The sequence below is a fragment of the Babylonia areolata genome, chromosome 29 (genome assembly GCF_041734735.1).
Source record: "Babylonia areolata isolate BAREFJ2019XMU chromosome 29, ASM4173473v1, whole genome shotgun sequence".
In the NCBI taxonomy this organism is placed as follows: domain Eukaryota; kingdom Metazoa; phylum Mollusca; class Gastropoda; order Neogastropoda; family Buccinidae; genus Babylonia; species Babylonia areolata.
Window position 1 is genome coordinate 37,106,648 of NC_134904.1, and position 27,962 is coordinate 37,134,609.

The following is a 27,962-nucleotide window of genomic DNA, read 5'->3' on the forward strand; positions in this document are numbered from 1 at the left end:
AATAAATAGAAAACATGGCCTTTTTTTTCCCCTTTCTTTGATTTTTTTTTCTCTGACTCTTTTGTTAACATGAGTACCAAGTATAGCATCTTTCACTCCTACGACTAACACAAGAGCACATAAAAACTACCAGTTAAATAAAATGGTACTGATGATTAAATCCCTAAACACCCCTGAAAACTGAGTATGGTTGTCTAGATCACAACATGGCAGAGTTAAAAAAAATATTTTAAAAAAGAATACATGGTATTGTAAACCTTTATCTTATATTCACACAAAAAAGAGAGTTGATCACAATATATAACAACAAGAGAGGCAAGGCCTTCAAGACTCATTTGTGATAAATTAAGTCCCCTAGCATTAATTACAGAGTAATTTCTCTTTTTTACTAACTGCACCAAAACGTTTGCAAAATAAATAAAAATTCCATGCTTAGCAAAAGAAGTTCCTGTTTGAACAAAAAATGATAATAATGACTCCTCTTCTTGTTGTGTCAGAATAGGAGGTCAAAGTGCCAAGTTTAGAGAATACAAAAAATATAAATATAACAGTAAAGGCAGTTTGCATATAATTAGGCTTCTTTTTTTATTTTTTTGTGCCCATCCCAGAGGTGCAATATTGTTTTAAACAAGATGACTGGAAAGAACTGAATTTTTCCTATTTTTATGCCAAATTTGGTGCCAACTGATGTATTTGCAGAGAAAATGTCAATGTTAAAGTTTACCACGGACACACACACACACACACACACACACACACACACACACAGGCAACCGAACACCGGGTTAAAACATAGACTCACTTTGTTTACACAAGTGAGTCAAAAATGAAATAGAACAAAGTACATAAAAAATATTAATCTCAATAAAGATAACAGACAAATAATGCAATGATAAAGGAAGAAATAGGGCAACGAGGTCATGCAGGTGTTGCTATCAAACATGGTGACTGACCATGTTTAATATAACATCAACAGGTCTGCCAAGTTCACTCAATATGTTTTCACTGTCTGCTACATCATGTGTCATCATGTCCGTCATGATCTGCTCATTGAATACTGTCGTCTGTCGTCACTGAATACTCTATCAAAGAACATTACACATATATCATCATAGAATATTCCATCACAAGGCTACAGAAATGCTGACTGTGTTCATGTGTTGTTTGGATTTTTTTTTTTTTTCCCCCAGCACATTTGATCAAGTTTGTCTCTAGCACTTTTGCCGCAAAGTGCGATTAAAACTCCCCATTGCCAAATAATTTAGACTCAACGCTCGTAGTCATATGATTTCAGTTTGAGTCAAAACAACACAGCACACTTAACTTCATTTCAAACTCAGTCAAGGAAAGAAGGTTAGTCAACTTCCTATTATCCATTTAACATGGTCTCTCAATGTTGATTTAAGTCGCCTTTGGCTGTAAACTGTCTAGTCAACTAAAGTCATCTATGACAGCAAAAGAGCTGGAGAATCACGGCAAAAGAGCAAGAGAATCACGAGGTCTGTGACTTTATCGTTTCAAAGCAGATGTAGCATTCTTTGACATCATTTTTTATGCCTCCTTTGAAAGGAAACTACTTCTTCTTCTTCTTCTGTGTTCACTCGTATGCACACGAGTGGGCTTTTACGTGTATGACCGTTTTTACCCCGCCATGTAGGCAGCCATACTCCATTTTCGGGGGTGTGCATGCTGGGTATGTTCTTGTTTCCATAACCCACCGAACGCTGACATGGATTACAGGATCTTTAACGTGCGTATTTGATCTTCTGCTTGCATATACACACGAAGGGAGTTCAGGCACTAGCAGGTCTGCACATATGTTGACCTGGGAGATCGTAAAGTCTCCACCCTTTACCCACCAGGCGCCGTCACCATGATTCGAACCCGGGACCCTCAGATTGACAGTCCAACGCTTTAACCACTCGGCTATTGCGCCCATCGGAAAGGAAACAAAACTCAACATGAAAATGAAACACTGTCTACGAATGGAATGCATCAGGTCATCTTTAATTATTACACTCACTGTTGTCCATTGCAGGGTACCTTTTGCAAATCACCACAACACAAAATTTTGTATATAACCATCATCAGCATGACGACATGTGCTGCCTAACATTTTAAACTAATATTCATGCCTAAAAACCTGGCTAATTGGGCCAACCTGAATAATTTCATCAGTCTTTAGTAGAAATTATGTTCATTCTTGTTTTTGTTTGTTTGTTGGTTGTTGTGTGTTTTTGCTGGGTTTTGTTGTTGTTTTTTTGTTGTTGTTGTTTTGGGGTTGTTTTTTTATGGGATGGGGGTGGGGGGAGGGGGGTATTGGGGGGTTCCAGTCATTTGCCTTTCAAGTATTTTCCTTTCACTACATTTTAATGTATTTGCTTTTTTTGCTTATTTTCTTCAATTATGTAATATACATTTCATTTTCATATTAATGTTTTACACAAAACTAGGATAGGCTCTGAAGACTTGATCACCGTGTTTGGGAGGGGGTGGGGGTGGAGGGGGGGTTTCCAGTCATTTGCCTTTCAAGTATTTTCCTTTCACTACATTTTAATGTATTTGCCTTTTTTGTTTATTTTCTTCAATTATGTAATATACATTTCATTTTCATATTATTGTTTTGCACAAAACTAGGATAGGCTCTGAAGACTTGATCACCGTGTTGGGTTGAGTGAAGACCAGGCATCTGCTCTTACCCCACCCCCCACACCCCTCCCCACCCAGCAGATATGGTGGACTGTATACATATGGATCTGTCCACACCCTCTGAATTCATCTTGAAACTGCCTGATACTTCTCTGTTATCCAGGACCTTTCATTTCTAAGATAGCAGGACCTACTTTTACTCCTTATCAGCTTCTATCTGGTACAATCTATCTTTATATATCAAACTGATTGGAAATTATGTGTACACCAAAAGCTTTGTCACTAAAACAACACATTCTCTCAGCCCAACATATTTGAAATTGAACAAGATCTCTCTGCATTCTATAAAGTATAATACCCCCTTGAAACTGAAAGAATGAACAAGCTACAATGGTTGAATTAAATCAAATGTAAAATGTCAAAAGGTATAACATGTCATGCTAAATAAAACCATAAAAGTAATAAATCAAAGCAGCTAATTCGCTTATCATGCAATAAAATAAAACAACAACATCTAAACATACATATTTTTTTAATGAAAAAATGAAAGAAAACAAAACAAAACCGCACACTATTTCTGCTTAAGAAACACAAAGCAGACATTTTATCATTTTTGAGTTTGACATGGAACAGTGCATGACGCCAAATTATCATTTTGCGCTGGTCCGCATCGTTGTTGTCGAGTTGCGCAAACTGTCATAATTTTTTTCTTTCTTTTCTTTTTCTTTAATACACTGAGCGTGGTAGGTCTTAAAAAAAAACAGCAACATCATCAACAACAACAACATTTCCGTCTACTCATTCAACTCTTCTCCCTCCCTTCCTGTTTGCTGCTTTCCGCGAACACCGCAGCAGACAGCTTTGGAAGCAAGCAATGCGCGCTTTCCTTTTCAGGACTATTTTATTTCTGAACACACCCAGCTGACGTTGGCCGAGTCAATGTTAGACAGAGGCAATAGCAAGAGTCCGGGTGTACGACAAGGAAGTCCAGAGGCAAAGAAGAACAAAAATAAAGCAGAACTGTAAATACTGCTGAGCACTCGTCGTATACTTCTTCTGAATCCCGACCAATTCATCTAAAGGCACAACACAGTTCAGACTTAAAGAAAAGATAACAACAAAAAACAAAGAAACTCGAAAACAAAAGAATATTGGGTAATTACCAACCCGATAAAATTAACCAACCTGGGTGGTTGTGACAGGTGTGTAAGGTAATGTGTTGTCGTCACCAGCGTTGTGGTCGTCGGCGGAAAGGTCAGTAGTCGCGATGCAACAATGCTCGCACAATCACACACTTCCTGCTGTGTGGAGAATGGAGTTGCCTCCCATAGTCCTTGTGAAAGTGCTTTTCTTTCACAACGAAAGTGCTTTCTTTCACAAGGAACGCGCGCACGTTCGCAAGAAAGGGGGTTTCATGCACCGGGCCGGGCCACTGAGAGTTTTTAAATGGCATGATCAGTCTGTTTCAAAATGCTGAACATTGTGTCACAAAGCTTCACACTCTGCAACTGCCGACGCTCCAACAGCGCAGACATGATCTACTAGACGCCTCATCTCAGTTCCTTTACAAGGTGGTTGAGGGGTTGGTACCGGCCATACCACCTGCTGAGTACTTAACCCCACATAAACCAGGACCACTCATAAGGCTACGAACATCTGGCGATCAGTACGATACCACCAGTGCGATCTGTAATCATATAAGAAACAACACAAGAACATTCCAAGTCAGCAGATGTCAGACAGAGCAATAATAATTTTTGGTCAGCACAGTAAAAGACTGGAACCACCTGGGAGAAAACATAGTAAGAGCACCAACTCCTGAGATCTTCAAAAAAAAAAAAAAACTATTAACATCTCAACAGTGAACCTGTTAAGCTGCGCACACCCACACCGGTCGCGATTATGCCATAATCTTGGCCGGCGACAGCGATGTACTTAACAGATACAGCGGATACAGAAAGCTTACTCAGAGCCGCGCTCACACACGATGGGCAGTAAGAAAATTTCTTAATGTTCTTTACAGTTGCCACGCATCCCATTGTCGAGGCTGAAGGAGGCGTGCGGACTGATCCATACGTGCAACGTCAGCATTATAAAACACAGAAAGGGGGGTCCGGCAGTGGGGAGGAAGCAGCTGTTGTAGAGATCGGGATAGAGAGTCACTGAGTCGACACCTCAGTACATGCAGTTTGCCCGCTGCATGAATCTGCTGTTTAAAATCATTCAGTGGTTTGATTAGTAGTGATCGTTGACGACTGCATCCGCCCCCAGTTAGCCATAGACACTAATATGAGATGTTAGTGTCAATGAGTTAGCCAACAGTGTTGAGCCTTTGTCAGTTGCAATCACCTACTCGATCATCACTTACGTAAAAAATATCATTAGTAAAATCAGTCATACATACCACTGTAAACCTTTAGCCTTTCCACTGACCTAGCTGCAGCCGGTGATGCTACAATTCTCCCTTTGCAAATCTGCACACACACCATCGTATAACTCTGTGTACTACAGGCTAGTAATCTCCGACAGTTAATTTGGCTCATGGTGACCGTGACGACGCACACACTGATGCGACAGATATTCGCATCAAATACACGTGGGCGCGCGCACACACACACGTAGCCTACACACACACACACTACGTGACACACACACACACACACATACATCGGTCACACACACACACACACACACACACACACACACACACACACACACACAGAGTCACTCACACACAAACACACACACACGTCACGGTCTCTTATTGGTCCCCATTACTGACAATACAGTCCTCATTTTCAAGTAACTGGCAGTTGGTGGTCGGATGTGACCCATACCCCCCCGCATCCATCCCGACCCAAATCAGTTAATTCACTCTCTAGATCCAGTTTCTGTATCTCTGAGCGGAGTGATTATCTATCTGTGTGTGTGTGTGTGTGTGTGTGTGTGTGTGTGTGTGTGTGTGTGTGTGTGTGTGTGTGTGTGTGTGTGTGTATCCCGGCAAGTCAGTGTTCTTTATTCGTCATTTCTGCTCAGTGGATCTAGTAGTTACGGATGGACCAGGGTGCATGCAGTGTGGACCTCGCCTCGATCGGATCGACTCAGTAGTACTGCGATGAGCTGGACGTTCTGGCTCCCTAGCTGTCTCGATCTGTCCCTCACTCCCTGTGCGGTCAGACCAGCCTGTGCCTCGAAGTCGAGTCATCTGTCCGGCACAGATGAATGCTAGAAAAGTGCCGGCTGCTCAGTGCTGCCCCGTACCACCCAAACCGTACCCGGTCGAGACAGACGGGCCCACTGGAACAGCCGAGTGGTTGAAGCGTTCAGTTGGACCAGTTTCAATCTGAGGGTCCCGTGTTCGAATCTCGGTGACGGCGCCTCAGTGGTGGCCGGTAAAGGGTCACAGTGGACATTTTTCCGATCTCCAATGTCAACATATAGATCTATGCAGACCTGCTAGTCAGTGCCTGAACCCGGCCCTTCGTGTCAGTCAGTGTATACGCAAGCAGATCGAAGATCATCAAATAGTACACACGTTAATGATCATGTAATCCATGTCAGCGTTCCGAGTCGGTGGCAGGTTCGCCGACTTGAGTTATGGAAACACAAGAACATACCCAGCAAGCACATCCCCGAAAGCGGAGTATGGCTGCCTCAGTACATGGCGGGGTGTAAACGGTCATACACGTAAAAGACCACTCGTGTACATAGTTCGACGGTGTAAATTAACTGGCCGTGGGAGCTGCAGCCCATCGCTGACGAACGCAGAAGAAGAAGAAACCGGTACATCGAGACAGATACCGGCAGATCGAGACTGAGACAGACACATATAGACATAAATGTCGGAATAGCGAAAACTGATATCAAGACAGCACAAACCAATCCGGCTGCTGCAGTATCGCTGCCATTGAGACACGGCCGGCAACTCAGTAATAAAGGAAAGCAAAAAATGACGTATCATGTATACTTAGTCTCACATGGGGACAATGCAAAAATAGAATATAACTTAGTGAATTCAAACTGTAATCACAATCACTGATTTAAATTAAGAATGATGAAAATATTTACGGTTTCTTCACGCAACTGCATAAAAAATACAACGAAGAAAAACAGCAACAAAACGAAGGAACAGATCGAGTTGGACTGTCATATGCCTTTTTACTAAGTTTATCATATGGCTAAAATTCTTTATAACGAAAAAAAAAGCGCGATTATATCACTGCTAGTTTTGATGTTTGATGCATACGAAATTCTGAACTTATGACTGACCAGACCTTACCACGTTACTTTTTCCGTAGTCATAATACAGTCATAATACAGGGACATCGTAGCAGACGATTGTGTGTTCAAGGGAGGCTACTCATTCATATTTGTGGAAGTGAAGAAGAGTTATGTTGCCCAGCACAAATCCAAAATGGCTCACCGGAGGATTGCGAAGATGTTGAAAATGTATCATTTAAGACCCGTGAAAAGCATGAAATTTACGTTCGATCCATACACATCAAATGTCAGATCCATCAGGTAATTTTCTAGATTTTTAGGAAATAATAGTTGAAAAAATCGCGAAGTACTTATTCGAGAAAATCGAACGATGTACTAAACGTTTGCATGTGTTTTCACTTTGTCAAGGACATGTTGATGATTTTACGAGGAGGAATGTAGAAAGAACAACAGAAACACGCACGCAGGCGAACGTGCATACACACACACACACACACACACAAGACCACACACACACACACTAACACACAACACTACACACACACACACACACACACACTATAACACACATTGTACGCATACTCTTTCAGCAAAAACACCAGGGTAAGGGAGAAACCATGTATAAAAAATAAAGTTAACAGTGGTAATACTAATAGTATTATTGAAAGACACTGACTGTTTCAGGGAGGTTCTCTTTCAAATGCACACCCCGAGGATTGTGAACACAAACCAGAATACTTACCTCAAGGTGGACGTCAAGTCGGATGGAACTGAGCCAGCCATTGATGTTATCTTTGGTGTGTACTGTGTGTGTGTTTGTCTGTGTGTGTCACTGTGTGTGTGTTTGTGTTTGTATGTGTGTGTGTACAGATCTGCACATATGTGTTTGAGTGTCAGTGGTGTTAGTGGTGTGTAGTTCAGAGAGAGAGAGAGAGAGTGTGTGTGTGTGTGTGTGTTTGTCTGTGTTTGTCTGTGTGTGTCACTGTGTTTGTGTTTGTATGTGTGTGTGTACAGATCTGCACATATGTGTTTGAGTGTTAGTGGTGTTAGTGGTGTGTAGTTCAGTGTGTGTGTGTGTGTGTGTGTAGGTCTGCACACACGTCTCATCCGAATGACGAGTGCCCAGAGTGTCCAGACCACCACTCAAGGTCTAGTGGATGGGTAGAAAATTCTGGCAGCTGTGGGATTTGAACCGGTGCACTTAGATTCTCTTGCTTCCTAGGAGGACGTGTTACCACTTGGCCAACGTTTGTGTGTGTGTGTGTGTGTGACAGTGTATGTGTGTTTGTACCTCTGTGTGTATGTGTGTGTGTGTGCACAGGTGCGTGTGTGTGTGTGTGTGTGTGTGTCCATGGTAATCTAACACAGCAATCTGTCATGACACTCCCCGGGGGACGACCACTGACTGGTGATGAAGACAGAATATTCACTCTGCGTGTGTGTGTGTATGTGTGCGCGCACGCGCTGTGTGTGCATGTGTGTGTGCGCACATGTAGTGTGTATGCGTCCACACGTATGCAGTTAAGTGAGTGTATGTGTGTGTGGGCACATGCAGTGTGTATGCATCCACATGTGTGCAGTTAAGTGTGTGTATGTTTGTGTGTGTGCACATGTAGTGTGTATGCATATTCATGTGTGCAGTTAAGTGTGTGTATGTGTGTGTGTGTGCACAAGTAGTGTGTATGTGTCCACATGTGTGCAGTTAAGTGTGCATGTGTGTGTGTGTACATGTAGTGTCTATGCGTCCACATGTGTGCAGTTAAGTGTGTATGTGTGTGTGCGTACATGTAGTGTGTATTCATCCACATGTGTGCAGTTAAGTGTGTGTATGTGTGTGTGCGCACATGTAGTGTGTATTCATCCACATGTGTGCAGTTAAGTGTGTGTATGAGTGTGTGCGCACATGTAGTGTGTATGCATCCACCTGTGTGCAGTTGTGTGTGTATGTGTGTGTGGGCACATGTAGTGTGTATGCATCCACATGTGTGCAGTTAAGTGTATGTGTGTGTGCACCTGTAGTGTGATCTTGTTGTCATTCAATCACATCATTCTGTCTTGTCACCCCACCCATCCCCCCTCCCTCCCTCCTCCCCCCTCCAGTGGACGGCCACCGGCTGCTGATGAAGACGAAACACCTGAGCACAGTGGAGATTCTGGACCGTCTGTGGGAGTTCTGCGATGCCAAGGACCCAAAGAAAGGAGAGGCGCCGGCATTGCAGACGAAGGCTGGCAAGACCAAGAGGAGATGATGACAGATCGTTAAGAGCTGTTGCCGTGGTGGTGCCAGGTGGTGATAGATTCTAAGAGTGTGTTTATGCGTGTGATTGTTACTGTATGTTAGCAAGGCCATCAATACCAGGAAGAGGTGATGATAGATTCATAGAGTTGTTGTCATAGCTTGGAACTATCAGGCAAGACCAAGAAGAGATGATGATGTATTGGTCAAGCTGTTGCTGTGGTGGTAGAGGTCTACATGTCTAGTATCAGGAACAAGAGTATAATATTTGTGTGATTGTTCACAAGGACAGCAAGACCAAGAAGAGGTGATGATGGATATATCTGTCTTGATGATGGTAGTGGTGGTCATAACGTCTGTCGGGAGAATGTAGGTAGGACCACTTAAATTTTGAACTTCAACGTATCTAAAAACTAATTACACCATTGGAAAGAACATAAAAAACTAAGTTCACATGCAAATTTTCATTGCATTATACCCAGTAGTTTTTAAGAAAACGGCATCTAAAAATGTGCAAAAATGACGCGTTTTGACAGATTTAACAAATTGCTATTTTTAGACTGTCATAAAATTTTAAGATGAAGACTTACCACATTGTTCCTTGCTGTACTTGGTACCACCAATACCTAGTTTATGCTGAATTTTTTCTGGCCTACTCAAGAACATGCTTTGATAGAGACAGTGCCTCCAAAATAGCAAAATATTCAGTTTTGTCAAGTGTTGAATGGCCTGATTTCACAATGATAACATGCCGACTTATAATGTTGATATCTCAGAAAGTTTTCATGCTACAAAAACATTTCAAATATGTGCATGTTCAGAAAAGCATGTAGAATACAGTTTTTTTGGAAGACTTAATGCTATCAGAAATGCAGATAATAATGAAAACAGTCACAAAGTATATGGTTTTTAGTAACAAATGAGCAAGTTTTTTACAATCATGATGAGACTATGCTGTCAGATATCACCAGAGTAATTGTAAATATGCATATCTGACATAACAGAAGTCTTTGACTTGGACAACTAAGCCTAATTCCAAACTTCTCACAGGAGGGGCCAGGGAAGATGCATGAATCTTTCCTTTCTTGTAAAAAACATTCAGCACCACTGATCGTTTCACACTTGCTGAATTCCTTAACAGTGCGCTCAACTACTGACACCACACGTGGAAATGTACACTCTGGGAACAATTTGTGTAGAAAATGTTCCATTTCCCCCCAGGTTTTGTTTTCTTGATGCTTTAACATATTTAACTGCATCAAGAGCTTGTTGCTGAATGGAACCTTGGGTGCTGATGGTGGTCTTCCTCGTCCACTGTGTGCAATAGTCGCCCTTAAGGCTTTATACTGATCATCATCTGAAATACACAGGCATGAAATTTGAGACAGCTCTAATGTTTTAAAATACTTCTTTTTTTTTTTCAGGGATGCTTTTGCATATATATCATTTATATGTGTGTGTGCATGAGTGTATGATGAATGTGCACTGCTACATGATCTACTAATTTCATTACTACTCCACTGTAATGGTTTCACTTAAATTGATGTAAGTGTTATGTAACAACATATCTTAAACTTATTTCATGTTTACTAATCATGTAAGTTATTTATTCTTTACATCATTTACACACACACACACACACACACACACACACACACACTAACTTATCCATACTCAGGCAACCTCATGTATGCATGCTACATAAGTTCAACAGACACTAACTCTGTGCATACACACTTAGCATATAACATACATACTAATGCGCGCACGCACGCACGCACACACACACACGCACGCACACACACACACACACACACACACAGACGCGTGATCTTATCTTGGCGTTTGACGATCAGAACAGAAGTGGAAAGATACACGTGTTCCCATGCCATGCCGGTATACCAGGTAGCCAGGCCGGTATACCCGGTAGCCAAGTCGGTATACCAGGTAGCCAGGCCGGTATACCTGGTAGCCAGGTCGGTATACCCAGTAGCCAGATCGGTATACCCGGTAGCCAGGTTGGTATACCAGGTAGCCAGGCCGGTATACCCAGTAGCCAGATCGGTATACCAGGTAACCAGGTCGGTATACCCAGTAGCCAGACTGGTATACCCAGTAGCCAGACCGGTATACCCGGTAGCCAGGCTGGTATACCAGGTAGCCAGACCGGTATACCTGGTAGCCAGGTCGGTATACCAGGTAGACAGATCGGTATACCCAGTATTCAAGTCGGTATACCCGGTAGCCAGGTCGGTATACCCAGGTAGACAGGTCGGTATACCCAGGTAGACAGATCGGTATACCCAGTATTCAAGTCGGTATACCAGGTAGCCAGACCGGTATACCCGGTAGCCAGGCCGGTATACCCAGTAGCCAGATTGGTATACCAGGTAGCCAGGTCGGTATACCCAGTATTCAAGTCAGTATACCAGGTAGCCAAGCCGGTATACCCAGTAGCCAGATCAGTATACCCAGTAGCCAGATCGGTATACCCAGTAGCCAGGTCGGTATGCCAGGTAGCCAGGCCAGTATACCCAGTAGCCAAGTCAGTATACCAGGTAGCCAGGTTGGTATACCCAGTATCCAGATCAGTATACCTGGTAGCCAGGCCGGTATACCAGGTAGACAGACCGGTATACCCGGTAGCCAGATCAGTATACCATGTAGCCAGGCCGGTATACCAGGTAGCCAGGCCGGTATACCCGGTAGCCAATACTCATAGTCAGAAATTACCACTAAGTTTCAAACAATATTTTACTACACTGGGGCTGTGGCAGATTAAATATATGTTTCTGGAAACTCACACCATTACCTTTGTTTTGTTGGGTTTTTTTCACCTCGAGGGTAGCCACATTCCATCTTCTAAGAAGATGAGAAGTTTTGAAAACAGGGTGAGAGATCATGGCTAGAATAAAATGAAGATGAGAGGAAAATAAGAGACAACTAGAAAGAGGGACCACTTCTTCAGCTCTTGGGGTCAGCACAGGAGGGAGATTTGTTTCTTTGTGCCTCAGCCTCCAACAGACCAAGCACAACTATCAATTTCTTCCCTTTGAATCAACTATTGATACTCACCTGATTCAGAAGCTTGTTGGAGATTCGCATCCTCAGATGCAACAGATCTGGAATCAGGCTATCATACTGGACCCAGGGAAACAGATCCTCCTCTTTGTACCCCAGCTTGGTGCGCTCAGCTGCAAGGCACTCTTGCTGCTCAGTATGATTCCTGGTGGTTGTCCAGGTCTCTTAAAAATAAATAAAACATATCAGAAATCAAAATAATGACTTGGACCAGATGTGTGCCAATTAGAAAAATTAAAAAAAAGTATATATATTTATGTTTATGATAGTGAGGCTTGTAGCACATTAACAGGAGAAAATGATGCTGCCATTGTTCATACTTCAATTTCCATGTGTAACAAAAATCATAATCACCACCAACTCTACCACCCTGAACATCACTATCATCAACTCCACCACATTATCATCATCACTACCATGATAATTGTTGTTCAGTATGTGAATATGTTAACTGGTGTTTTCAACTTACTTTCGAAATCACCAATTTCAGCTTTTGTACAGAGGCACCACAAACAGAAGTGGAAGGCACTGGGCCCAATAATGCCCTTCATGAGGGCCATTGCCTTCCAGTCACTTGAAATTACCCTGGAAAAACAAATGATGAATTTAGTTACAATAACAGTAGTATAATGTTAATTATTTTTTAATAAAAGTGCATGAAAATTGAAATATGTGCAATATGGAAGTCTGTTATCCATATAAAAAGATAACTTTGAAAGAAATGTGCTAAACATAGCATTATGTAATCCTAGTCTGTATGGCCCCTTAAGCATACTGACATATGTTGCTGATTTAAACCCTCAAGCCACTCAACTTAATGTAACCTTAAAAAAAAAAACAACATGAGTACAGTATACATAAATATACAGTAGTTACGTTTATATATGTTACCTGGCTGATTTACTTCAAGTTCAACATCCGGAATGGATGTGCTTGGAACAAAGTGTCTTATCATATGAACAGGGAAACAATAACAGAACTCTTGTAAGATCTGGTCATATTGATTCACAATACACATTCTGAATGGAAGTGCCGTGTATACAGTGTGTTGCCTTTTAAACCAGATACCTGCTGATATTGCCATGTTGATATATGTTTAAAAATAATCATATTGATAATGAAGGAGATTGTATTTGAGTGCTGATCTTAGTGAAAAGAAATATTTTGTCAGACCTGTGCTTTCAAAGTACTGCACATACGTAGTACTTGCATAATGGTAATAAATTTGCAAATGAAATCCATGGCCAACTGATTTGTGTGTGTGGGTGTGTGCGTCACTGTGTGTGTTACCAGTTTATTTTCACATGCTTGTCCTTGATGACCAGTCCTCTGTTTGCAGCCTCTGCCATCTGTTGTCTAGTTATTCTTGAACCTGGGATGAGGGATGGTCTGTCCTCATTACCTGAGGTCACATTTCAAACATGGTTAAAAATCAGAAATCCCCATTGACAAGTTGTTTCCTTGTAATTTACAAACAAAAACAAAAACAAAAACCTCGAAAACAGGAGAAAAAAATGTTATATGCCATTTCTTACTAGAGCAAATGGTCCATTACAATAATAATGCATTCTATTATGGCACTCTTTCCAAAAAACTGCTCTAGCTGCTTAACAAAAAACATGCCACAAACTATAAATGTACACAGATAGTAAGGAACACAAAACCACCCACTTTTTTCACACAAGCATGCATACTTGTGCACAAACATTCCAGCATACCACACATATACAGGAGCATGATATATTGTTTGGATGAACATGCCACAACTGTACCTGTTGCTGAGAGAAGAGATATAAATGTGGTGAGACATTACGTGTTGGAGGTTGTCAAGAGTCTGTTCTATGTCTATACGGCTTGAAATACCATTTTTCCACAGCCTGATTCATCACATGCTCTGTTCTCTCAGATCATCCCATAGCATATTCACATCCCCGCCGGCAGCTTTCTTGGCTCGATCCCGGAACCTGTGCCTGGTTAAGCGGTACTGAGTGATTTTTCCAGTCTCCCAGACTGACATGCGTGCAGACTGCAGTGATATATATATAGTGCCTTATATAACCCCTTCATGTGGAACGAACGATTTTCAGAGCACCTGCAAATCTTCATGGACTGGTCTGTCTTTGAGGATGGAAAAGCAGGACGCACCATGGTCATCCCTGACCTGAAAATCACTCAAATGTACCAGCTGAAGGGAGTCAGCATCTTCACAGCCGAGCTGTACGCCATCCTGATGGCCTCAGTGTACCACTGTAAGTGATATGCCCCAGCCACCACAAGCAGTGACGATACATTCCGATTCCAAATCCTCTCTGCAGGTTCTTGCGAGAGGAGGAAGGAAAAACAGGATTTTATCTGGGCCACCAGATAATAGAGAAAAGCACAGCTTGACCATTATGTGGATACCATCATGATCCCATTGTGGGGTAAGGGGAAACGAGATGGCAGACAGAGCTGACAAAGGTGCCATCTCAAAAGACAACTACACTGACCTCGGACTATCCCGGCAGGCAGAGGAACAACGCACGGTTCAAACCACCACGTTTGAACTGAGGAACGAACACATGAGAACCTATTCCAGACACATGGATGGTTCTTCTTCCCGATGAAGAGGCTGAAATAAGAAAAGAAGCCCAATGTGTATTCATAATGAGTGGCTTGGTGACATTCATGCTACTGCAACCGTGCAATTGATGTTGCAGAAAAAAGATAGGAAAAAAAAGGAAACAATTAACAACAAACAAAAAAGAAGAGACAGACAGACCACCCACAGTCACACACAGCGCTCTTCACAAGTTCTCTTTAAAAAAAAGAAAGAAAGAAAAAAAGTCATTCCACACCAGAACATGCATGTGCATTTAAGAGTTTTTATTTCCAAGACATTATTCACAGCACTCTTTTTTTTAAAATTTTTTGGAAGGGTGAGGGGGGTGGGGAGGGAACACAAGTGTAATATTCTTTGTCCCCACCCCCACCCACCCCTAAAAAAAGTAAAGAAGAAGAAGAAAAAAAAGAAGATCTTAGTGACATCAACTTCACATCACAGAAAATACACACATCCTTCTCCCATGTGATCAAACAGATCATGTCATAAGTATCAGATACTGAATAATATGTTAGTAACTTTACGGCAAACAGGACTAAAAGGACTCAACTGCAGTCCAGGAAGACTGATGCTGCCTACTGCACACAGACAGGTATGAAAAACAACAACATGAAACAATAAAGACATGAAGAAACTTTGTTTTGTATTGTGTATTTGTATTTCTTTTTATCACAACAGATTTCTCTGTGTGAAATTCAGGCTGCTCTCCCCAGGGAGAGCGCGTCGCTACACTACAGCGCCACCCATTTTTTGTATTTTTTCCTGCATGCAGTTTATTTGTTTTTCCTATCGAAGTGGATTTTTCTACAGAATTTTGCCAGGAACAACCCTTTTGTTGCCGTGGCTTCTTTTACGTGCGCTAAGTGCATGCTGCACACGGGACCTCGGTTTATCGTCTCATCCGAATGACTAGCGTCCAGACCACCACTCAAGGTCTAGTGGAGGGGGAGAAAATATCGGCGGCTGAACCATGATTCGAACCAGCGCGCTCAGATTCTCTCGCTTCCTAGGCGGACGCGTTACCTCTAGGCCAACACTCCACTGTGTGGCATTATCTGATCTGTATTTCTTTCTTTCTTTTTCTTCTTTTCTCAATACATTGTCAAATGTTACTTCATACTTTTTTCTGGGTCAACTTGGGTTTCTTTTTCTTCTTTTCTCAATACATTGTCAAATGTTACTTCATACTTTTTTCTGGGTCAATGTGGGCAGGAATAAAGACATGAAGAAACTTTGTTTTGTATTGTGTGGCATTAATCTGTATTTCTTTTTTTTTCTTTTCTTTTCTCAATACATTGTCAAATGTTACTTCATACTTTTTCTGGGTCAACTTGGGCAGGGCACCAACTGGTTAAACTGAGCAACAAATCAATAAACAAATAAATTAATTAAATAAACAGGCAAATGGAATGAAGAGAGAGAGAGAGAAAAAACAACAACAACAAAATTTGAATACAAGATTTTCCTGGTCTTTATGCCATACTTTGAATACAGTCTGAACTGTCTGTTTCCAATTGTATCATTTACTATTCTTTTCTTAGCTTTAAAAACGTATCATAATCAATCATCTGTCACAACAGATTTCAAAAAATAGTAAATGTAAATGACTACATCATTTTCCTAATTTCAACAATGAATGGGATTTGCATGCATCAGCAGTGCGCTTTTTTTTTTTTTTTTTTGCAGACACCGCTGTTTGTCACAACAGTCAAAATAGCAAAAAGAACAAACACACAAAAATGGCAACAGCTAGTACTGTAACACTTAAATCAACAGCATGACAAAATGTTTAACAGCACTTAACATCAATTCCAATCAAAACTATTCAGGGTAGTGGGTGGAGAGGGGGGAGGGGCAAGGGGGGGGGGGGGGGGGGAGTGTGAACATTTTATAATGTCTGGACTGATATGAACAACTCAAGCGTTATACATTGGCATCACATGGCAGTTCAGTTTTGTTTGTGTGAACAGGTTCACTTTGTCAGCTAACACACACAAATCTTTCAGTGAACTTGATCGCATGACAGTTTGGCGTGACAGTTCAGTGTTTACAGTGTTGAGGCTTTCAGTCTCGCGAGTCCTGGGTTCAAATCCCAGTCACAGCACTGGGTGGGTTTATGGTGAAGGTTCAATGTTTCGAATCTCCCTAAGTCATTTTACTTATGTGCAGACCTGCTAGTGCCTTAATCCCCTTCTTGTGCATATACACATGAAGAAGATTAACTCTCTCCATACGAACGGCGAAAAAGACGACGTTAACAGCGTTTCACGCCAATTACCATCATCAAAATATTGCAAGCGGAAGGCTCTTATACTCAAGAGGTGAATGTTGACAAAGAATACCACAATTCTGACGACGGAAGCTAAAGGTTGGATCATTCAGACACCCACTGGACATCCGAGGGGTCTGTGTAGAGGAGAAGAGAGGGCTGGCCGTACTGAGTGAGTTAAATGCGCTGGTTAAAGATTCCCAATCCGTATTGGTGTTCCACACGCTATGGAAACACAAACAAACCCATGAAAACTGAGTATGGCTGCCTAAATGACAAGAGTGAAAATGGTCAGCCATGTGATACGCCATTCATTGACATGAAAGAGGGGGGGGGAACTGCTGTCCATGAATGCAAACGAACAACAATACAGTTTCCAAGACACATTTAATTTAACCATTGCAGTATGTTGCGGGTGCAAAGTCAACCATACCTTCACCTAAATGGTCATAACTCTCATTTTTAGATTTCACCACACAAAATTCTATGACTTCATCAGAAAAGGATTCAATCCAAAGCTCCCTGAAAAAAAAAAAAAAAAAAAAAAAAAAGAAGAAGAAGAAGAAAAAAAAGGAATTTCAATCACAAGTCAACAACTAAACAAACAATGAAATCGTCCTTAAAAAAAAAAAAAAAAAAAAAAAAAAAGGAGGGAAGAATCACCCATTGCAGATTCTCCAGTAGTGCTGAACTAACATGAGAACAAGTAATGCAGACATACAGTACACACATGCTAGTGCTGTGTAAACAGTTTCGTGCACATGTTAACGTGTTGTTCTCGTTTCTTTTTCTGACAGTCGTGCACAGCGCTCATGCAAAAAAAAAAAAAAAAAGGTTCAATCACCATGCTGAGTGTTGAAAGTTTTTGAGAAACAAGATTTTTTTTTTTTTTTTTTTTTAAACTCCGATGCTGCTGTTTGTTGTAAAAATGAGGACTGATGAAGGCAGGTGTTGAGGTGAGTTGCACAACCTGTTGGAAAAAAAAAAAAAAAAAAAGCCCATCAAGTCACATTGCTCTGGGCTTGCATCCAGTGATGTTGGCAAGAAGTGCAGGGATATATGCATGTCATTCGATAACTGAATTGAGTGTAAATGCATTTTTAAATTTCAAAGTTCCAACTAGTCCCTGCTCAACCACAACACACAGGCGTGTACATCTCACAATTACATCCTCATAGAATTGCAAGGTGTCATGGCAATGTATGTTTATGTGTAGGTGCATATATGTTATGTATCTATATTCATAGCGTGCGTATGGAGGCACAAATGTACTAAGGTTGACAGGATTTTTGCTCTTGTCATTTGAACACCAATTTTTGTTTTTTTAATTACGACATATTGTTACTTCTTTCTTTGGTCTTTTTTCTTTGTTTGCTGTGTGTAAATGTATGAAACTGAAATACACACTCACACACACACATATATATGTGTGTATGTGTGTGTGTGAGTGTGTGTGTGTGTGTGTGTGTGTGTATAGTCCATGCACACACACACACACACTATATATACACACACACACACACACACACACACAGAAATTGCCAGGTATCAGCTGACCAGGTCAGTTAAAAACTAACCTAAAAATCTACTCCATGTAACGTTGAAAAACAGAAATAATAATATTAATAATAATAATAATAATGGTACTTACACAGCGCTGAATCTTGTGCATAGACAAATCAAAGCACTAGAAACAGAAACAACAAACGTGAGTGTGTTTTGTATGCAGTCCTAAGTGAGGCACCTTCCTCTGTGGTCGGATGACCAGGCTCAAGAGTTAACTGTGGGCAAAGATTTCAGCCTGTACAGAGAACGGTTACACTTACAGACATGGAACTACATACAGCAACACAGTAAAACCAAAGTGAGCATCTTGCTGTGTGTCAAATGACTTAACCCCAGATTATGTAGCCACTGGTTTCAACCTCAACACATGCACACACATACACACACAAAATATCACAGACAGAGAAACACAGCACAGTACAATCCAACTATTGCCAATAGTTGAAAACCACCACCACCCTGTACGAGCAAAAGATAAATAAAATTATGAAGCAAGAGTTAAATGATCAACATGCATGAATTCACTACCAACAGAAAAGGAAATTTTCTATCTAAAATTACATTTAAATAACATACTTACTGTGACCCAACTAGTGCAGACTCTGGCAGGGGTCTGACATTCCTGCCCTGTGCAAACTACTATCCGCCTATACGGAGAAAACGAAAGTAACTACGGCCGATAACCTCCTGGAAGTAGGTAACCTCCCCTTTGTCCCGCTGGCTAGCGACCTCTTTTGACAGCAATATGCCATCACCGGCGCAGCGAGCAGGGAGAACAGGAAGCGGGGAGGACGGGAGGGTCTTAAATTTGGGTCACGGTAAGTATGTTATTTAACATTATTTCTACTTTCCCTACACCAGTCATATCCTTCCCAATGCCTTCCTGTCAAACTTCTTCCTCAAACTGTCCACTGGTACATTCCCATCTGCAGTTTCTGCTTTTGTCTTCATGCACTGTGCAAACATTCAAAGTGCATCTGATGAAGAAAAGCTGATTAAAACAAAACAATGAAACATTAAAATGAACCCCTGTCAATTAACTGAGTTCATCAAGTTTTCAGGAAACGCCTGTATCAAATCAAACAGCACCACGCCCATAAAAACTCAAGTACTTTATGATGATTAGTCAGTAACATTATCTCAACAGCCTGGTTAGTGATTTTCACTGGCACTTAAGCCACAACCTTTGGTTGCTTCACAGCACAGCTTGAATTTAAAAAAAAAAAAGAAAAAAAAAGGGGGCTCTATTCTTTCTTCTCCCCAGAATGAATGAAACTGATATTCATTATCAAGACTTTAGGCAGTCATCAGCACTTCAGTGACCTCCACATCTGGCAAAACTCCACCACCACCACCACCACCAAAAGAAACCTTTTAAAACACGCTGAACACAGACCAACAAAACACATGTAACTGTCTGCAACGAATATGTCACCAATCTTGCTCTTTGCCACCTGCCTCAACGTTCTGGATCCCATTTCTGGCAGAAAGCATGCCAACATCCACAGCCAATACTCACGCCAAGTTCATCCTCAAACCAAGCGCAGTGCCCAATGAAGAATAAATTCACATATGCTCGAATTGGAACTATCCTCAAGTCAAAACTCAAAAAGTCCAAATCAGAAACTGACAGTACTTTAGATATAAAAACAATGCCAAGTGATTCAACCACACCACTAAACTCCTATGATAAGTAACATATGCTGTCTTTCAGATGCTAACAACTCCATTTAATCACTTATTATAGCCTTTCCAAATCGAAAACCTACCTATCCATTAAACAAACAAATGCTTTATATATATATATATATATATATATATATATATATATATATATATATATATTGACATAAGTTTACATTTGGGCCAACAGCAAAGTGAGAGCTGTATTATCAATGGTTTCTCCAGTCAATAGGAAACCATTTACAGCTTTCGTGAAGGACTATGACTCTCAAACTAGGAAGAAAAATTGCACTGGCTCTTAGTGCTGCAGCCTTGTGGGCTGGTTGGCCTTTGGGAACCACCCCAATGCTGACTGTCCTAAAACCCTCGTGGCCGAGAGAGTGGGGATGTAACCTGGGCAAGACAGTCTCCACTATAATCAAATTCTGACCCAGATAGTCGGAACGGCAGTTGCCTCCTCTGCTGTTCTGATGGTCATAGTCGGACACGACTGACTATCATATATATATATATATATATATATATATATATATATAGACGATCCTGGTAAATGCCGCAACAAAATGGGCAGCTTGATTCCTACCCCAGTGTCCTTAATATCACTCACCATGCATCCAAAGGAAGCAGACTGGTGAAAAAAAAATGAAAAAAAAAGAAGCTCAACAACTGTATTGGAAAAAAAATTCAGGTGACCCCCCCCCACCCCCAAAGCTGAATAGAATGGGAAATGCAGAAGGGTGATATATATATGATAGTCAGTCGTGTCCGACTATGACCATCAGAACAGCAGAGGAAGCAACTGCTGTTCCGACACTTTGGGCTAGAATTTGATTATAGTGGAGAGTGTCTTGCCCAAGTACATCCCCACTCTCTCGACCAAGAGGGTTTTAGGACAGTCGGCGTTGGGGATGGTTCCCAAAGGCCAACTAGCCCACAAGGCTGCAGCACTAAGAGCCAGTGCAATTTTGCCTCCTAGTCTGAGAGTCACAGTCCTTCACAGAAAGACTAAGCTGTAAATGGTTTCCCATTGACTGATGAAACCATTGATAATACAGCTCTCACTTTGCTGTTGGCCCAAATGTAAACTTATGTCAATCTGTGATATAAGCCGAGGGTTGGGCTAAGGGTGATACTAAGAGGCAACAGACTGATTAGAAAACAAAACAAACAAAAATATAGAGACCAAAAAACAACTGACAACGAAATCAATGGGAACGAAGGAAATATCTGGGGCAGACTATGGGTTCAGCGGGCAACAGGGAGGGGAGGGGTGGGGGGCGGGGCGTGGGGCTTATTCTTGTTCTTGTTGCTTATTGTCTAGCCGATCACACAAGGCCATATCAGGAAGGACTGTCAAACCATACCAATGCTCAACCGCACCAACACAAAACTGTCACATTTAACAAAAAAAACAACAACAACAAAACACTAAGACAAACCCACAAAACACAGTTCATGACACAGTATCCCAACCATTTAACTCTTTATGGCAAATAATACTAGGCCATGCTGAGGTCGCCAGCCATTCCGCTTAATTTATCATCCCCAGATTATAAAAAATCATAAAAAATGGGAAAAAAAACCCAACACTTCAAAGCCAAACAAAAACTACATAAAAAAGGCCATATAGGCAAATAACTGCAGAATGGGCAGCTAGTGCCTATTGTTGGGTGTGGGGGGCCCGGGAAAGGGGGGGGGGATGTAGGGGGGGCTAAACTATTCACTGCTGAAAGACATCTCTGGTATGCTGACAGGAGCAACAAGACTGCAACACACAGCAAAGCTGGGAGTTTTGCAGGACAAAAAACAAACAAACAAAGAGTTCAGAATGAGTTGCCCTACACAGCAAGGTTCATCCACTTAGAAAAAACAACAACAACAAACAACAACCCAACCAACAACAAATGTTTGATTAGACTTCAATTCTTCATGACGCTTAAAGACATAGATTTGTATTTGTATTTGTGTTTCTTTTTATCACAACAGATTTCTCTGTGCGAAATTTGGGGCGCTCTTCCCAGGGAGAGCGTGTCGCCACACTACAGCGCCACCCATTTTAAAAAAAAAATTTTCCTGCGTGCAGTTTTATTTGTTTCTCCTATTGAAGTGGATTTTTCTACAGAATTTTGCCAGGAACAACCCATTTGTTGCCGTGGGTTCTTTTACGTGCGCTAAGTGCATGCTGCACACGGGACCTTGGTTTATCGTCTCATCCAAATGACTAGCGTCCAGATTACCACTCAAGGTCTAGTGGAGGGGGAGAAAATATCGGCAGCTGAGCCATGATTCGAACCAGCGCCCAGCACACTCAGATTCTCTTGCTTCCTAGGTGGACGCGTTACCTCTAGGCCATCACTCCACTCCACAATAAATAATTAAGTGGGTTCTGTTGTACACAGATCAATAGATAATTATGTGTGTTTTGTGTAACTAACCATGATGTTACTGCACATTCTTGATGTTATCTGCATATGCTTGATGTTATCTGCACGTTCTTGATCTAACCTGTGTATTCCTGATATCATAAGTGTTCTTAAGTTCTTAAGATGGACACAGATCGTTTTCTTTTCAATCGCCAAAGATGTGGAACAAGCTCCCTGATAACCTCCGTCATTCTGATTCCCTCGCATCTTTTAAATCTCGTCTCAAAACTCACCTTTTCCCTCAGCACTAAGTTCAATTGTGGCAGGTCCACAACTACATGCATGTATATGAATGTGTATCGTGTGTGCGTGTGTTTATGTAAGTTTGTGCCTGCCTGTGTGTGCGTATATGTTAGGGTAGCTGTTAGATACACATGCATGTTAATATGTATGTATGCAGTGTGTGTGTGTGTGTGTGTGTGTGCGTGCGTGCGTGCGTGCGTGCGTGCGTGTGTGTGTGTGTGTGTGGTCACATTTTGGTGTGTGTATGTAACATAGATATAATGTTTTATGTTATCAAAAGCGTTTTTGTAAAGCACCTAGAGCAGATTTCTGGATAGTGTGCTATATAAGTATCCATTATTATTATTATTATTATTCTCCCTTGACACCAAGATCGACAAGAGGATCGGGAAGGCAGCCACAATGCTAGCCTGCCTCACACAAAGAGTGTGGACAAATCCCAAGCTGACCACGAAGACAAAGATGGCTGTATACAATGCCTGCGTCCTCAGCACCTTGCTGTATGGCAGTGAGGCATGGACCACACATGCTTGTCAGGAGAAAAGGCTCAATACCTTCCACCTGAGAAGCCTACGGCGCATACTCGGCATCTCCTGGCAAGACAAGGTGACAAACACCGAAGTCCTGACTTGCGCTGGCCTCCTGACCATATGTACCATGCCGAGACAGCGTTGGCTGTGCTGGCTGGGCCACGTTCACTGCATGGAAGATGGTCACATCCCAAAAGACATCCTTTACGGAGAGCTCCCCATGGGGATGAGAAGCATCAGCCGCCCACAGTTGAGATACAAAGACGTTTGCAAACGTGACATGAAGGCGCTTGAGATCAACACTGAGTCCTGGGAGGGCCTTGCAGATGACCACAACAGATGGAGAAGCACTCTCAAGATTCAGCTACGGATTGGTGAGGACAAACTGTCAGCTGCTGCAGCAGAAAAGCGAGCTCGCAGAAAAGGGACTGCAGCCAACAGACCAGCATCAGCTTACACATGTGACCGCTGCGACAGAGACTGTCTCTCTCGCATCGGTCTCTACAGTCACAGGCGACGCTGCTTGGTCCAAGCAGACAGCCCAATTAGAAATTAGGTCAGATATACTCTATCCATGGTCAGCCATGACCGAAGGAGGCCTACTTCTACTACTACTACTCTTAAGCTAAGACAAGAATCAAGTTTTTACACAACTCACATGACTGTCTTTTGGTTGAAGTATATACATAACATCATCTGTATAATTTGTTTAATAATTTATTTTAATTAATAAAATAAAAAGGGTGACAGCCAAGAAGGCCACCATGTGGAAACATTCACAATCACAACCAGCAGTGAAAGCAGGGGGGAGGGGGGGTGGGGGGGGGGCAGGGAGGGAGGAGATGCCATTCACTTGTCACAACCATGACTCGTCCCAATTAAAATGCTATTTAACAGAGCTAGGAAGTAGGAGAAGGGGAGGGGGAGGGGGGGGGGTTATTGCTTATTGTTGCTTGTGTCCAGCCAACCGCACAGGGCCATATCAGGACTGCCAAACCGCACAAATGCTGTACCGCGTCAACACAAACACTGTCGCATCTACAAAAAAAAAAACAACAACAACAAAAAACAAAGACAACCCCACAAAACATAACAGTTCAGGACACATTATCTTAACCATTTAACTCCTTAGTGCAAATAAGACTAGGCCACCCTGAAGATGTAAGCCTTTCCACTTGATTTATCACCCCCAGATTACAAAAACATTGTAAAAAAAAAAAAAAAAAAAAAAAAAAACAAAAAAACAACAACAACAAACAAAACAACTTCAAAGCCAAACAAGAAATACATAAAAAAGCCATATAGGCTTATTAATAACACTGTCACTACAGCAAAACAGACAACACAAAAAGAGGAAAAAAAAAGTGTCAAGGCTTGCAAAGAAAGGGGAATAGACTGGGAAGGCAAGAAGAGACAGAAATAGACAGAACAATAGAAAAAGCGGAAATTTCTAGCACACAATTTCCAAAAGGCGGGGATGCTATCTATTACTGAAAGACTCCCCGGCACCCCTACAGTGGAGAGAAAGGGAGTTGGGGGTGGGTGGGGTGGAGGGGGATGGCAGGGGGAGGGGGATGGGGGTGGTGCAGGTAGGAGAGGTACGGGGTGTGCATGTGTGAGGAGCCGCTCATTCATCACAACCACAAAAAATTCACAATCAAGTCTGCACAACAGTGGAAAGGCTTGTTCTTAATTCTTGTCACTTAATAGTCCAGCTGACCGGCACTGGGCCACATCAGGACTGTCAAACCATGCAAATGCTCAACCGGGTCAACGCAAACACTGTCACATCTTTAAAACAACACCAAGACAAACCCACGAAACATAAACAGTTCATGATACAGTATCCCAACCATTTTAAGCTCCTTATGGCGAATAAGACTAGGCCATGCTGAGGACGCCAGCCATTCCAGTTAATTCATCATCCCCAGATTACAAAAAAAAAAATCATAAAAAAGGAAAACACACTTCAAAGCCAAACAAAAAATACATTTAAAAAGGCCATACATCTAGTGCCCATCCCAGTGTTTACATCTCACTACCTAGTTGCCAGAGCAAAACAACACAGATATAGTACATCACAGACTGCGGAAAAGAGAAAAAAGTGTCAAGGCTTGCTTGAAAAAAAGAAAGGGGAACAGACTGGGAAGGCAAGAAAGGAGACAACAGTGAATGAAAAAAAAAAATGAAAAAAAAAAAGAGGCAGAAATAGACAGAACAATAGAAAAAGCAGAAATTTCTAGCACACAATTTCCAAAAGGCGGGGATGCTATCTATTACTGAAAGACTCCCCGGCACCCCTACGGTGGAGAGAAAGGGAGTTGGGGGTGGGTGGGGTGGCAGGGGGACGGGCAGGGGGAGGGGGATGGGGGTGGTGCAGGTAGGAGAGGTACGGGGTGTGCATGTGTGAGGAGCCGCTCATTCATCACAACCACAAAGAATTCACAATCAAGTCTGCACAACAGTGGACAGGCTATCAGCTGTCCAAATCAAGCACATTATTGATAATAAAGTCCACTGTCTGAAGAAAATATCAAACTGACATAAAACAACACAAAAGCATTTCACAAAATGAATCAGATTTCTCTGTGTGAAATTCAGGCTGCTCTACCCAGGGGGGGGAGGAGGAGTCACATATGGATGACACAAGCCATGGTGCAGTGCCACCCACCCACACACATATATATATATCTATATCTTTTTTTCTCCTCTCTGCAAGTGCAAGTGCATTTGTTTTAATGTGGATCCTTAAGTCTGAAGACAACACACATCGAAAGTAAAGCAATGTTGTGAATTGCTGATGGACAAGAAATCCAACTGCATTGCTTGCAGGAAGAAAAAAAACACACAACAAAATGATCCCTCCCATTTTCAGACCACAGTAAAAAGATTCAGATTTAGTTCAATCCATTAAAAAATTTTTTTTTTTCCACTGTAAAATAGAAAAGAAAAAAACCTAAACACTAGTAATACCAATTAGACCCAAAAGTAATCAAAGAGAATTCATTTTTATACCATTAACAACAACAGTGATATAAAAAAAAAGCATTTGATAAAAATACTATTAATATCAATAATAATGTGATCAAAAGAGCATTTACCACTACAACCCCGACTTAAAAATCAAGATGCTGATCATTCCAGTCAGATATCCATATTTGGACACTGACAGACAGGCGCAATAGCCGAGTGATTAAAGCGTTGGACTGTCAATCTGAGGGTCCTGGGTTCGAATTACGGTGACGGCACCTGGTGGGTGAAGGGTGGAGATTTTTCCGATCTCCCAGGTCAACATATGTGCAGACCTGCTAGTGCCTGAACCCCCTTCGTGTGTATACGCAAGCAGAAGATCAAATACGCACGTTAAATATCCTGTAATCCATGTCCGCGTTCAGTGGGTTATGGAAACAAGAACATATCCAGCATGTACACCCCCGAAAACGGAGTATGGCTGCCTACATGGCGGGGTAAAAACGGTCATACACGTAAAAGCCCACTCGTGTGCATACGAGTGAACGTGGGAATTGCAGCCCACGAACGCAGAAGAAGAAGGACACTGACAAAACCCAACTGAAAGATCAATGAAAGTTTAACCAATGGCCCAGGCAAGTGACCAAACAGTTTCAGTTTTATTAGCTCAAGGAGGCGTCACTGCGTTCGGACAAATCCATATACGCTACACCACATCTGCCAAGCAGATGCCTGACCAGCAACGTAACCCAACGCGCTTAGTCAGGCCTTGAGAAAAAAAAAAAAGGTGAATAAATAATAGATAAGCGTACGTAAGTAAATAAATAAATAAATAATAATATATAAAAAAGGGGTAGTAGTAATAATAATAATAATAATAAATAAATAAATAAATTTATTTGCTTATTTATTTATCATCAGTGACCATACAACGAAGAAGAAAGATATGGAGAGATCGTACAGCATTAGCAACTCAACACTGTCAGCAGAAAATGGAGTCAGACCTAATTATATGACACACTCTAACGCCCCAAAAGAGGAGACAATAACTGTATGATAGTCAGTAGTCTCCAACTATGACCATCTCAGCAGCAGAGGAGGCAACTGCTGTCCCAACTGTCTGGGTTAGAATTTTACTATAGTGGAGAGTGTCTTGCCCAAGTTACATCCCCACTCTCTAGGCTTTAGGGCTTTAAGACAGTCAGCGTTGGGATGGTTCCCAAAGGCCAACTAGCCCCCAAAGCTGCAACACTAAGGGCCTGCGCAATCTTGTCTTCCAGTTTGAGTCGAAGTCCTTAACAAAAGACTGAGCTGTAAATGAATTCCCACTGCAGAGTTGCTTTAAACCATTGATCAGACAACTCTCACTTTGCTGTTGGCCCAATTGTAAGCTTATGTCAGTCTCTGATTTTAGCCGAGCGCTGAGGTGGGGAGACACGGGCTGACATGCCGAACACCGTCTCCCATTTTAGGACAACCCACAAACACC

The 27,962-nt window shown here is 41.8% G+C and overlaps 2 protein-coding genes and 1 long non-coding RNA gene across 5 annotated transcripts in view; 2 read left to right on the forward strand and 1 right to left on the reverse strand.

Moving 5' to 3' along the window:
• LOC143274941 (E3 ubiquitin-protein ligase RNF34-like) overlaps nucleotides 1–4,023 on the reverse strand; it is a 33,368-nt gene extending 29,345 nt beyond the window's left edge. Inside the window, exon 1 of one of the 3 annotated variants that reach the window (XM_076578948.1) lies at nucleotides 3,835–4,023. The gene's annotated coding sequence lies outside the window, so the exon portion shown is untranslated. The remainder of the gene's footprint in view (nucleotides 1–3,834) is intronic. The other 2 variants (XM_076578947.1, XM_076578945.1) reach the window with 2 other exon arrangements.
• Nucleotides 4,024–7,043: 3,020 nt separating this feature from the next.
• On the forward strand, nucleotides 7,044–10,802 carry LOC143274589 (large ribosomal subunit protein mL53-like). Its single transcript, XM_076578448.1, has 3 exons — nucleotides 7,044–7,170; nucleotides 7,555–7,667; nucleotides 8,971–10,802. Exons 1-3 carry the CDS (start codon nucleotides 7,064–7,066, stop codon nucleotides 9,117–9,119), a joined length of 369 nt encoding a protein of 122 aa, XP_076434563.1. The 5' UTR covers nucleotides 7,044–7,063; the 3' UTR covers nucleotides 9,120–10,802.
• A 425-nt stretch (nucleotides 10,803–11,227) lies between these two features.
• Nucleotides 11,228–13,428, forward strand: LOC143274590 (uncharacterized). The gene is made up of 2 exons (XR_013053291.1): nucleotides 11,228–11,369; nucleotides 11,414–13,428. It is a non-coding gene; the product is annotated as an uncharacterized LOC143274590 (long non-coding RNA).
• The last annotated feature ends 14,534 nt before the right edge of the window (nucleotides 13,429–27,962 follow it).

Coding starts and splice junctions, on each gene's coding strand:
- LOC143274589 (XM_076578448.1), top strand. CDS start 7,064: ATGGCTCACCGGAGGATTGCGAAGATGTTGAAAATGTATCATTTAAGA. Junction 7,171..7,554: donor TCAAATGTCAGATCCATCAG/GTAATTTTCTAG, acceptor TGACTGTTTCAG/GGAGGTTCTCTTTCAAATGC. Junction 7,668..8,970: donor AGCCATTGATGTTATCTTTG/GTGTGTACTGTG, acceptor TCCCCCCTCCAG/TGGACGGCCACCGGCTGCTG.